At 45.7% G+C, this 13,113-nt stretch overlaps 1 protein-coding gene and 1 long non-coding RNA gene across 2 annotated transcripts in view; one reads left to right on the top strand and one right to left on the bottom strand.

Moving 5' to 3' along the window:
* LOC139830688 (uncharacterized) overlaps positions 1–13,113 on the top strand; it is a 216,650-nt gene that overhangs the window by 126,011 nt on the left and 77,526 nt on the right. The gene's annotated exons all lie outside the window — the stretch shown is intronic.
* Positions 9,051–10,873, bottom strand: LOC127296224 (tricetin 3',4',5'-O-trimethyltransferase). Its single transcript, XM_051326258.2, has 2 exons — positions 10,349–10,873; positions 9,051–9,989 (listed from the first exon to the last, which is right to left on the bottom strand). Exons 1-2 carry the CDS (start codon positions 10,759–10,761, stop codon positions 9,317–9,319), a joined length of 1,086 nt encoding a protein of 361 aa, XP_051182218.1. The 5' UTR covers positions 10,762–10,873; the 3' UTR covers positions 9,051–9,316.

Here is a 13,113-nt window from a genome sequence, read left to right as displayed (position 1 = left end):
AGAAATTCGTCTTTACGGACTGTTCTGTTTTGACAGATTCTGCCTTTTATTTCGCATTGCTTCTTTCGCTGTGTTGGGTGGATTTCTTTGTTCCATTACCTTCCAGTAGCTTTGAGCAATGTCCAGAAGTGTTAAGAATGATTGTGTCACCTCTGAACATGTGAGTTTTTTATTATGTACTAACCCCTGTAATGAAGTTTATGAGAAGTTTGGTGTGAAGGAAGTTTTCAAGGGTCAAGAGAGGAGGATGATATACTATGATCAAGAAGAGTGAAAGCTCTAAGCTTGGGGATGCCCCGGTGGTTCACCCCTGCATATATCAAGAAGACTCAAGCGTCTAAGCTTGGGGATGCCCAAGGCATCCCCTTCTTCATCGACAAATTATCAGGTTCCTTCTCTTGAAACTATATTTTTATTCGGTCACATCTTATGTGCTTTGCTTGGAGCGTCTGTATGCTTTTATTTTTGTTTGTGTTTGAATAAATTGGATTACATCATGCTTGTGTGGGAGAGAGACACGCTCCGCTGTTGCATATGAACACATGTGTTCTTAGCTTTTAGTATTCATGGCGAAGTTTCTTCTTCGTTAAATTGTTATATGGTTGGAATTGGAAAATGATACATGTAGTAATTTGCTATAATGTCTTGGGTAATGTGATACTTGGCAATTGTTGTGCTCATGTTTAAGCTCCTGCATCATATGCTTTGCACCCATTAATGAAGAAATACATAGAGCATGCTAAAATTTGGTTTGCATATTTGGTCTCTCTAAGGTCTAGATAATTTCTAGTATTGAGTTTGAACAACAAGGAAGACGGTGTAGAGTCTTATAATGTTTTCAATATGTCTTTTATGTGAGTTTTGCTGCACCGGTTCATCCTTGTGTTTGTTTCAAATAACCTTGCTAGCCTAAACCTTGTATCGAGAGGGAATACTTCTCATGCATCCAAATCCTTGAGCCAAACAACACTATACCATTTGTGTCCACCATACCTACCTACTACATGGTATTTCCCGCCATTCCAAAGTAAATTGCTTGAGTGCTACCTTTAAACAATTCAAAATTTATTACCTCTGATTTGTGTCAATGTTTTATAGCTCATGAGGAAGTATGTGGTGTTTATCTTTCAATCTTGTTGGGCAACTTTTACCAATGGAATAGTGGCTTCATCCGCTTATCCAATAATTTTGCAAAAAGAGCTGGCAATGGGATTCCCAGTCCCAAATTAATTAATAAAAATAGACACTCCTCCATGGTATGTGATTGTTGGACGGCACCCGAAGGATTCGGTTAGCCATGGCTTGAGAAAGCAAAGGTGGGGAGGAGTGTCATCATAATAAAACTAAAATAAAAAGGCACTCCTTCATGGTATGAGATTGTTGGCAGGCACCCGAGGATTCGGTTAGCCATGGTTTGTGAAAGAAAGGTTGGAAGGAGTGCCACCCAAAATAAAATAAAATGGGAGCCGCTCTTTGAAGGTTTGTCTGGCAAGGGGGTTAGAGTACCCGCTACCATTCGTTGACAACAACATACACCTCTCAAAACTTTATTTTTATGCTCTCTTTATGTTTTCAAAATCAAAGCTCTAGCACAAATATAGCAATCGATGCTTTTCCTCTATGGAGGACCATTCTTTTACTTTTATTGTTGAGTCAGTTCACCTATTTCTCTCCACCTCAAGAAGCAAACACTTGTGTGAACTGTGCATTGATTCCTACATACTTGCATATTGCACTTGTTATATTACTTTGCATTGACAACTATCCATGAGATATACATGTTATAAGTTGAAAGCAACCACTGAAACTTCATCTTCCTTTGCGTTGCTTCAATGCCTTTACTTTGAATTATTGCTTTATGAGTTAACTCTTATGCAAGACTTATTGATGCTTGTCTTGAAGTGCTATTCATGAAAAGTCTTTGCTTTATGATTCACTTGTTTACTCATGTCATATACAGTGTTTTGATCATTGCATTCATTACATATGCTTTACAAATAGTTTGATCAAGGTTATGATGGCATGTCACTCCAGAAATTATCTGTGTTATCGTTTTACCTGCTCGGGACGAGCAGAACTAAGCTTGGGGATGCTGATACGTCTCCGACGTATCGATAATTTCTTATGTTCCATGCCACATTATTGATGTTATCTACATGTTTTATGCACACTTTATGTCATATTCGTGCATTTTCTGGAACTAACCTATTAACAAGATGCCGAAGTGCCGCCTGTTTTCTGCTGTTTTTGGTTTCAGAAATCCTAGTAACGAAATATTCTCGGAATCGGACGAAATCAACGCCCAGGTTCCTATTTTCATCGGAAGCATCCAGAACACCCGAGAGCCACCAGGGAGGGGGCACAGGCCACCCAAACCCTAGGCCGGCGCGGCCAGGGGGGGGGGCCCATGCCACCCTATGGTGTGGGCACCCCTTCGACCCTCCTGCGCCGCCTCTTCGCCTATTTAAAGCCTCCGTCGCGAAAACCCTGATACGATTGACGAAAACCACAGAAACCTTCCAGAGCCGCCGCCATCGCGAGGCCAAGATCTGGGGGACAGGAGTCTCTGTTCCGGCACGCCGCCGGAGCGGGGAAGTGCCCCCGGAAGGCTTCTCCATCGACACCGCTGCCATCTCCACCGCCATCTTCATCACCGCTGCTGCTCCCATGAGGAGGGAGTAGTTCTCCATCGAGGCTCGGGGCTGTACCGGTAGCTATGTGGTTCATCTCTCCCATGTACCTCAATACAATAATCTCATGAGCTGCTTTACATGATTGAGATTCATATGAGTTTGTATCACAATTTATCTATGTGCTACTCTAGCAATATTATTAAAGTAGTTTTATTCCTCCTGCACGATGTAATGGTGACAGTGTGTGCACCGTGTTAGTACTTGGTTTATGCTATGATCATGATCTCTTGTAGATTGCGAAGTTAACTATTGCTATGATAATATTGATGTGATCTATTCCTCCTACATATGCATGAAGGTGACAGTGTGCATGCTATGTTAGTACTTGGTTTAGTCTTTTGATCTATCTTACACTATAAGGTTACTAAAATATGAACATTAATTGTGGAGCTTGTTAACTCCGGCATTGAGGGTTCGTGTAATCCTACGCAATGTGTTCATCATCCAACAAGAGTGTAGAGTATACATTTATCTATTCTGTTATGTGATCAATGTTGAGAGTGTCCACTAGTGAAAGTGTAATCCCTAGGCCTTGTTCCTAAATACTGCTATCACTGCTTGTTTACTGTTTTACTGTGTTACTACTGCTGCAATACTACCACCATCAACTACACGTCAGCAAGCTATTTTCTGGCACCGTTGCTACTGCTACTATATATTCATACCACATGTATTTCACTATCTCTTCGCCGAACTAGTGCACCTATTAGGTGTGTTGGGGACACAAGAGACTTCTTGCTTTGTGGTTGCAGGGTTGCATGAGAGGGATATCTTTGACCTCTTCCTCCCTGAGTTCGATAAACCTTGGGTGATCCACTTAAGGGAAAACTTGCTGCTGTTCTACAAACCTCTGCTCTTGGAGGCCCAACACTGTCTACAGGAAAAGGAGGGGGAAGTAGACATCATCCACACAGTCCAATCCAGCAGCATCTACTATGCGGATTTATCTGAGATTAGAGCTTATGATGATGGGGGTCTATCGTGGCAAGAGGAGACGGAATATGTTTCTGGCTATGGAGTAGGTTCTCTGGAGAAACATGTAGGCCCTTTCCTTCTTGGCGAGATATTGGCCGAGTATTGCAGAACCATCGAGTTATCTGAACTACAGAGGGTGCAACCTTATGGCGGGCTAGGTTTCACGTACTATGATTACTACGATGGCTATCCGTCGGACTAACGGTATGGGTGATTCTGCAAGTTTTTTTCCCGTCAAGTTAGGCAAGTGTCACACAGAGCCCTACGCGTGATGCTACTAGGAATTTTTTTTTAATCAGAGACCTGTTTTTGTTGTATCAATGTTATCGGGGGATGCGATTCCAGGATAAGCCATTGGGCCGTTATTCGGCTTTGAATATAATCTGGGTTCTTCTGTGTGTTTTGTTTCAACCTGAATAAATTGGCCCTGGGCCTAGCAATTTCCTCTGTGTGTCTTGTTTCAACCTGAATAATTTGGAATTAGGCCAAGTAATTTAGGCCCAGTAATTTCCCATGCGTGTCTTGTTTCGACCTGAATAAATTGGCCTTTGCCCAGTAATTTCCTCTGCATGTCTTGTTTCGACCTCAATAAATTGGCCTTAGGCCTTTAGTCAGCCAATCTAACCCAAGGACACCATGACGCGTAGCTGACAGGTGGGAAAACTAGTGAATCCAGTAGGTCCCACGGCTACATGTGGGCCCGACGGGAATGGGACCGGGACCCACCAAGCTCTGACATATGGGCCCCATAGTTCTGACATATTGGGTTTCACACTCTGACAGGTTGGGCCCACCAAGCTCGGGCATGCTAGGACCCACTAGGCTCTGACATGCGGACCCCATAGATCTCTGGCATGCGGATCCACTAAAACTATCATACGTGGGTCCCACCTGGCTCTGACATGCGGGCCCCACAGATCTCTGGCATGCCGGACCCACCAAAACTCTCAGAGAATGGTCCCAACAAGGTCTGACTTGAGGGGCCATGCGTCCAGAATTGACGGCAGGCAGGCACTTGTGCTGGCACGTGCGCAAAAAAATAGCATGGCAACTGACATGTGGAACCCATGTTGGTGGTACTGCCAGTTCTGGTCCACTTCGCATGCCTGGAGGCTGTCAGAACGGCGTGTCGGTACCTGACACGTGGGCCCGAGTGCTGCAGGCCAGATACATGTGTGCAGACAATGGTTGTCTCCCCTTACAAATGTGGATCCCAGTGCTGCAGGCCTTGGACTGTTGTGCGGGCAGATAGAAAAGTACGTGAACAGAAGCGTGCAGAGCGTGGGTCAGGTTTATCCACCGGCCCGAAGCCCAGTTGTTGTGACGTTGTGACGCCCCTGCCGACTCCGCAGTTCGGGTCGCCCACCACCCATGACGCTCATTTCTGCACAATCATTGACGTTTAGACCTCGCCCGTCACTAATTTTTCGGGCCGAGCGTCCCAAAACGCCATCTGTGACGCGAAAATGTCGTATCGTCATAGAAAAAGACAATCGCTGACGGATTTCTCAATCGTCAGTATCATACCGTCATTGAAGACCTGTATGTTACTAGTGAGGTTCTTCAAGCGCTAACTCATGAACGCCCTCACGGACGACGACAAGGACGATGACGAGGTCAACGACAACGAGGAGAGCGCCGAGGAGGCCGATGACCAAGAGGTCGACAACTTCAATGACTGCGACGCAGCTTAGGATCCAGAGCACCAGCCGCAGTATCTCACCTAGGACGAGGCCATCCAGCTCACCATCGACCAGAGCGAGCTCGACCAGCTCGCCTAGTGGGATGGCATCGACTTCCAACTTCGGGACGCCGGTGACCCCTCAAGTGACCTCGGAGCGTGAGGCACGCGACCCATCAGCTGCTCTTCCCGTCGTGTGGGATCCGTGGCTAGAGCCGCCGCCGGCGTCTACCCTTCCTCCTCTTCCTCCTGCGCCGCCGGTATACTATCTGTTGCCACCGCCGCCGGTGACGACTAGACGATAGTAGATTTCGCTGTGTTTATTAGATTTCGTATGTATTTTTACCAACTATGTATCTCTATCGCATCAATGAAAAATAAATGAAAAATAACAAAAAAAATGTGTCGAGCCGTTGGGGGCACTCCAGACCCAAATGGACACTCGTGGCCCGATGACCATTTCCGCATCCGTGATCTGACACAAACGGACACGCAATTATTTTAACGTTCGAAATGAGTCGGTCCGCTAGAGATGCCCTGAGCCATCGCTTGCTCACCGCTAAGTAAAACTAATGACAGTAAGAAAAATAAAGTGTTCAGATATTTTTTACGGGTAGTCTGATATACCATAGTCCTCACTCATCATTGTGGTCTTCACTCCTTTGTTTGTAAAACTATACACACTGTCAATGTATGGCAAGGTAGTGAAGATGGAAGCTATGATTGCAGTCACACGTGCAGATGTTAGTTTGCATTGACAGTTGCTTCTTGTGAACGAATGCTTATTTGATTATTGCAGCCGACCTTTTGTACATTTTGTGTGCAAAACTAGATTTGTCACTGTTACTATTGATGTATGATAACACACCATATCGATCGAGAGCAGCCGGGCAACAAAGGGACAGAGCTAGGAGTTTAAGGACTTGAGAAGACTTCGTGCTTATTGAAAATGTTAATATATATGGATGTTTTTTTTTTCCTATATAGCCAGTTTATGAAGATTGGAGAAATAATAATTAACTCTCATCGGTATCAAGATAAGCTAATTATATTGTAACTAATAGGATCTGCTCCAGTCCATGGCAGTCAATTTGCATTCTGCAATAGAACTTGCTGGCCTTTGGTATTTGCTTCTTTTTTTTCTTTCTTCAAACGACCTTAGGCCCTAGAATCTGGTAATGGCCACTAATCAGTTTTTTAGTATGTATTCTTATTGCCATTATATACACCGTGAGATGGAGCTTTCATCAACTAATGTGTGTGTCCGGTTTGTTTCTCATCATGATTATTTACTTTACCTTGCAGTTTGGTGTTATGTAATCTTGGATTTGGGTTAATCTTTATAAGCTTTTATGTTTATTTAATGTACCATACACCACAATTTAATTGGTGGAGGGCATGTACCAACACATAAGGCTGTTTTTTTAGAAATAGAGAGTGCGATCTATCTTTTAGGGTATTTCTACCTCCTAACAAATGTATAATAGATCCTTTGCACCGCCAAGACATTGCAAAGCATACTAAAGCCTTATGGTGCTTATGTATACTCGTATAAACATATTGATATGTTGTTGTTTGGGTGCCCCTATTGCCTCGGAGACATCTGTTTTGGCCACTTGACTGGCGTCCACATCTCCGGCAAGTTCGCTGCATCCAAGGACATTGTGTGCCTTGTGGCCTAGGTCACATCAGATAAAAATCGTGAGATCAATCAAGGCCAAGTGGTAGTTGCGGTTTGATGATGAGGTGTATGATATTTGTAGGTGAGGCAATCCGATCTGGCTTGATGACATTAAATGCATCCTGCCAGCTGCGAGGCAGCTGATTTGTAAGTTGATAATACTACTAGTTTACTTTGTAATTTAGACTCGTGGCTAACTATACCACAGTTATTTATGGGTTTTTATCATTTCTACCACTATGACCAACGTGAATCTCAAATTTGCCATTTTACCGATAGAAATCTCAATCTTGCCATTGTTCACTTAAAACACTCATCAGTTTTGCCATTCTGTCATGTCTACCGTTAGTCTATAATCAGTTTTGCCACTATGACCGACTCAAATATCAATTTTGCTGATTGAAACCTCAAATTTGCCACTGCTCCTTTGCAACACTCCTCGGTTTTGCCGTTCTGCCATCTTCACTGTTAGTTTATAACCAATTTTACCATTTCAGGTTTTCCAAACATTTCTCTTTATTTTATATCTAACTAATTGGTGGCACTTATATGTAATCACTTTTAACAAATCCAAAGCAGTAGTTCCCACGCCAAGGTGTCCCCAGTTGCCCACAAAATGCCACACCATGGTGTCCTCGGTGGTAATTTCCTCCACCTACCAACATGGAACAACAATGGGAAAGAGGCCGCATCTACCCACCGACATGCGGGTGAAGCGAGAGATGAGCCAGTTGAAGAAGCAACCCATCGCTCCTTAATTAGTTGTTGCAAGTCCTTCATCAAGATTTTTCTTGCATAACTCCTTTCAATTGTTATTAGAATTTGAGTCATACCATTAGTCAGTACTTTACAAGGGTAGAAATAGATATTGTGCTAGCATTCTTATTGGCTACAAGGGTAGCAATAGATATTGTGCTAGCATTCTCATTGGTGGTCTCTTACTCGTCAAATTTAGACTAAATTAATTAATGCATACAAACTGAAATAGTTTGTATGCCAAGTGCAGAAATTTGTGGAGACATGCCTTTGTAGAAAGAACATTGTCAGGCTCTTTGTTTGTAATTCTAAATGTTGAATGCTTGCCCCTTTGACATATTAAATGCATTTCCATCTCCCTCCACTCTTCAGATGGCAAAATTGATTATAGACTAATGGTGGAGATGATAAAATGGCAGAATTGAGGAGTGTTTTAGTTGAGCAATGGCAAGATTGAGGTTTCCGTCGGTCAAATGGCAAATCTGATATTCACGTTGGTCATAGTGGTAGGAATGATAAAAAACCATTATTTTATTTGTAAAGTTATTTCAAGAATTAGCGTTTATTGGTCATGGTTGTGCTTTAAATATTGATAATCTACTATTTTGGTACGATTATCCATCCCGTGTTAACAAAATTCTGTCAAAAACAATCAATCATGGTGCTCACAAACCTACTCTCCTACACTAAAAATCAGTAACACCGCATCAAAACCCGATTAAACTGTGAACAGAAGGGTCTCTAATGTTGCGCTGTGCAACAACTTTAGGCAGTCAGCTCGGCGAGAAGCATGCTATCTGTAGTTTGATGGTAACCCAGCTCGGCGAGAAGTGGTCTATTATATTTTTGCAATGATCTTTCTAGAATCAGAGGGGGAACACCTCTCCAGTTCCATTTCTTTCAAAATGAAACCAAGTCTCCAGTACAGTGAACCAAAGCTACAAAAGACCAGCAAGGTTTTACCAGAGCCATACTTCTACCAGGCCAGGTCTAGGAGGCGCCCCGCGGGCACAACACCGATAAACAGCACTTTTACAATCAGCACTCGAAAAACTGAACCACAACTAAATTAAAACCAAACATCTTGCGCCAAACTAATAAAGCCTAATCTCTCACCAAACTAATTGTATTTTTGCAATGATGGGATCATCGAATCTTAAGGCCGGAGCCTGCACTTTGATCAATATCCGCATAGAGGAGCGACTTCTGTAAAACATAACAGTCAGGAGGCATTGTACGAATGCATATTTTCTTGAGAGGAAGATCAGATAAGCTTAAATTTATTTATTCAACAAAGGGGATAAATCATCTCATTACATCACATACAACATACTGTATGCAACCTTTTCTGAACAGCGTTATTAATGGTACATTCCGAGCAGATCGACGACAGCCATCAGAATTCGGAATAGATTCAGAGCATGAGAAAATTATGGAAAACAGAGGAAATACCAAGCAAAGGGTACACATGCAGATTGACCGAAGGAGCAGCAGCAGCATCCAGCAAGATCGAAGACCCATGATTCTCGTCTACTTGGTGAACTCGATGGCCCAGGCGTTGGCGTAGATGTATGTGGACTTGAAGCCGGCGAAGCCAGCTCCCCTGGCGAGCGCCTCGTACTCCCTCTCATACCTCTCCCTGCCGCCTGGGTTGTGCGCGAGCATGATCATGTCGACGTGGAACACCCCCTGCGAGCTGGGCTTGGCCTCCGGGTTCACCGGCAGGATGCACTCCACCAGCACCACCTTACCGTGCACTGGCAGCGCGTCGTAGCAGTTCTTGAGCAGCGTGCCGCAATGCTGGTCACTCCAGTCGTGGAGGATCCACTTCATCAGGATGGCGTCGCCCGAGGGCACCTTCTTGAACATGTCGCCGCCGACGTGGGTGACGCCCGGGAACGGCGGCGCCTCGGAGATGACGTGGGGGAGGTCGAAGTTGATCCCCTTGATGGTGGGGTAGTGTGCGGTGATGGCGGCCACGGTGGCGCCGACGCCGCCGCCGACGTCGACGAGGGTGCCGAGGCCCTGGAAGCCGTCGTAGAGCTGGAGGAGCTTCTTGGTGATGATGATGGAATTGTTCTTCATCGCTTCGTTGAACACGCGGTTGAAGCGCGGGTCTGTGCCGTGGTACTCGAACGCCGACATGCCGTACGCCTTGTTGAACGGGATGCCGCCGTCAAGGACCGCGTCCTTCAGGTAGTACCTGAGGATTGATTTGGAGAACATATTTCATTCCCACGAGTATATATCATCGTGTGAATAACGATAGCAGTAGAAACTGAGGTTGGATAGATTTCTCGCGAAGAAAATCTGCTTTTCTTTTCTAGAATACGGAAAGTTGCTTTTTATTGATCCAAATTCTTTTTTAGCTAACTGACACGTGAATGAATATACTGTACTAGGTAAACTACTGTACTAAACTCCCGGCGTAATATTGAAGCTCAATTTGGCAAAGAAAAGTCAGCTATGATGTATGTGTGGACCCACACGCCAGCGACAGGAAATTAATGGGCAAGGTACGAAGCGGAACGATGTACAGAGTAACTAACTCCACTGACTCACCAGCTCTCCATGAGGACCTTGTCCTGGTTCATGAGCGCGAGCGCCGCCATGGAGACGCCGTCCTCGTTGGGGGTGAGGAACTTGCACACCGGCGCGGCGCCGTACCGCCGGGAGAGGCGGCCATCCGTACCCTCCTCCACAAGGCACGACACTACGTTGTACGACGCCAGCAGCCGGAGCATGCGGTCCACCATGTCTGGTGCTTCCGGGTTCTTCGCTGCGCACGGGAGCTTTGCGGCCACCTCGGTGGGGGTCAGCGACTTCCCGCCGGCGGCCATGAGGGTCTCCAGGAGGCCAAGCTCGATGGTGTTCTTCAGCGTCATTGGGAGGATCGACGACGAGCCGAGCTGGAGGGCGTACAAGCACGCCTCCTCGTCGGCGGACGCGGCAATTTCGGCTGCGGTGGAGCCCATCTCTGCCTGTGTCTGCTTCTCCTGGGCCGAGAGACGCTGGTGTGCTGCTGGGTGTTTTTGGTAGTATGAGCGAGAGACCCGAGCGATCAGGTGTACATTGGAGGGAGGGTGAGAAGGGGCTATATATATGGGGCTTTCTCCCTTCACCTACCACACACACTACCTACTCCTTTTTGTCCTGGCGAACTCCGGGGATCGGCCGACTATAGCTACAGCCGGTTATGGCACAAAAATTTCGGTTAATGGTACAATTATTTTCTGAATGAAATAATTTTACCTGTATTGCGGAGAGAGGCCAGCCCGCGATGGTCATCAGAGCGATCGCGAGGTGGCAGGCGGCGAGCACTCTCAAGGGTTCCTTCTTCGAGGGCGGGGAGGGGAGGGGCAATGAGCTTTCTCCTTGGCGCAGAATGGTCCCTGGCATCCCTAGGATAGCAGGGGCCCGCAGCATCGAACGTGAGACGGTCAGTCCTCCTTGGAAACGAAGGGCACCCACGAAGTGCGCCAACCTTGGCAGCCACGCATTGGCTCGCGAGTTGTCTCCCACTGCCTCCGGTTGAAATTCAAGCTTGGTTTCCGCAGTGAGGGGGGGTGGGATTGTGGGTCCCGAGGCGAGTCGGAACAGGATGTTGGCTACCATCAGCTCCCCGGGGTCCACTATCCTCCTCACGGTTTCGCGTTTGCGGTCTGTCGACAGGAGGTGACCGCTACAAGGGGGGTCGCCACCCTCTCACGCATGCGCGTCTGTGGTGCACACGCGCTCGTCCGAATGCCGTGTGGCCATCAACGAATTGTCTGGTGAGGCTTCTCCCACTAACGCCTCGGCCAGGCGAGTCTTTTTGTTTGAGGATGTGAGGAACTTGCACTCGGCGCTTGCGCTCGGCCCGCTGCTGGGTGGCCCTATCACCAGCAGTGGATCTTGTCATGCCTTGGGCAGCTCCTTCTGAGCCCCTTGGCATGACGTCAGCCATCGATGGTGAGAGTGTTGATGGGTCCAAATTGGAGGCATTTTACCTTATAGTTTTTGCACTAGTTACATTAGGATTTTCGTATTTTATTGCGCTTGCGCGCATTTTTCTTTGCTTGTTTCTCCAGGGTCCCGAGATCTTAAGGAGCGACGGAAATGCCTTTTAAAGCTATTAATTTTGAAGAATAAACCGTCAAACTGAAGCTGCAGAAGTGCTCTGAAGGTGAAAAGCCATCAGAGATACAAGCGTCAAGGACTTTTAATGAGCAACGATACGGGCACAACCCACCCGTATCGGGTCTCGGCGCAGCCGCCTCATCAAATACCTTCTCCCCTGAAGACGGATCAGAGATCCAACACACAGAGACACCAGAGCTCCCTAAAGCTCGACCTCTGGGAGGGATCCGGAGAGGAAACTAGCAAAGGGTATCGATCCAGAAAATCACAAGGATCCTTGGAGGCTCAAGCATCATCTTCATCATCACCACCGTCGTCATCAACATCTACAACCATTACCTCCATTCTTGTTGTAATCCTAGATCTCATTACGGATTTGCACTTTCATTTATCCATTTGTGTACCATGCATATTACTATGATAATTTTGATTACCTCCATGAGTGATTAGTTTGCCTTCTTCTTGGGGAGATGGAGAAACCCTAGCAACATTATGATATGAAATAAATATTATTCATTCCTTAATTTATAATTGTATGCCTTAGTTGTCTCTCTTGATCTTGTGTGGATGAGATTTGCATATGGGACAAGAGAGGGAACTACTCTTGGGTAGAGGGTGTTGCTGATGGTGCTAAGTAAGATGCCGCATCGGATCTTCATTTTACCTATCCAAGAGGGTAAGGGGGTATGAGGAGACTCACTGAACCTATCCATAACCATGGGGAAACCCTTAGTTATAGTCGCATTGAAGTGGCTAACTATCAATCGCTATGGTGCTTGTGAGGGATGACAACTGATGGATGATCCGTTGTCATCCAGTTATGGAGCTACACCCCATGAATACCCATGAAGGAATGAATATATTATCCTAATTATGATTAATACCTTGTTAGTGGTGTACCCACACTTCCGTGAGAACTCTTTAGCCTATTTTAGTTTCTTCTAAAAGCCTTTATAATCAACCCCCTAGGTTGGAATCTCTAGTCTCTAGCATTTCAATTCACTCAAATACAAACACGTTCAAAAGCATTCTTACTTGCAATAGTAGGCTTCACATAAATATACTTTAATGACGGTAATTAGGAGCATTAAGACCTGCAATCTACCTCTTCGCGGTTCGATACTCTTACTTCGAAATTAACTACAAATGAATTGTACACTTGTAGCCATCAAACTATTTTCTAGCATTGTTGCTGGAGAGCTAAGTGA

This window comes from Lolium perenne, chromosome 4 (genome assembly GCF_019359855.2).
Source record: "Lolium perenne isolate Kyuss_39 chromosome 4, Kyuss_2.0, whole genome shotgun sequence".
Lineage (NCBI taxonomy): Eukaryota > Viridiplantae > Streptophyta > Magnoliopsida > Poales > Poaceae > Lolium > Lolium perenne.
Note: the sequence above shows the minus strand (reverse complement) of the source record. Positions and strands in the feature narration are given on the sequence as shown.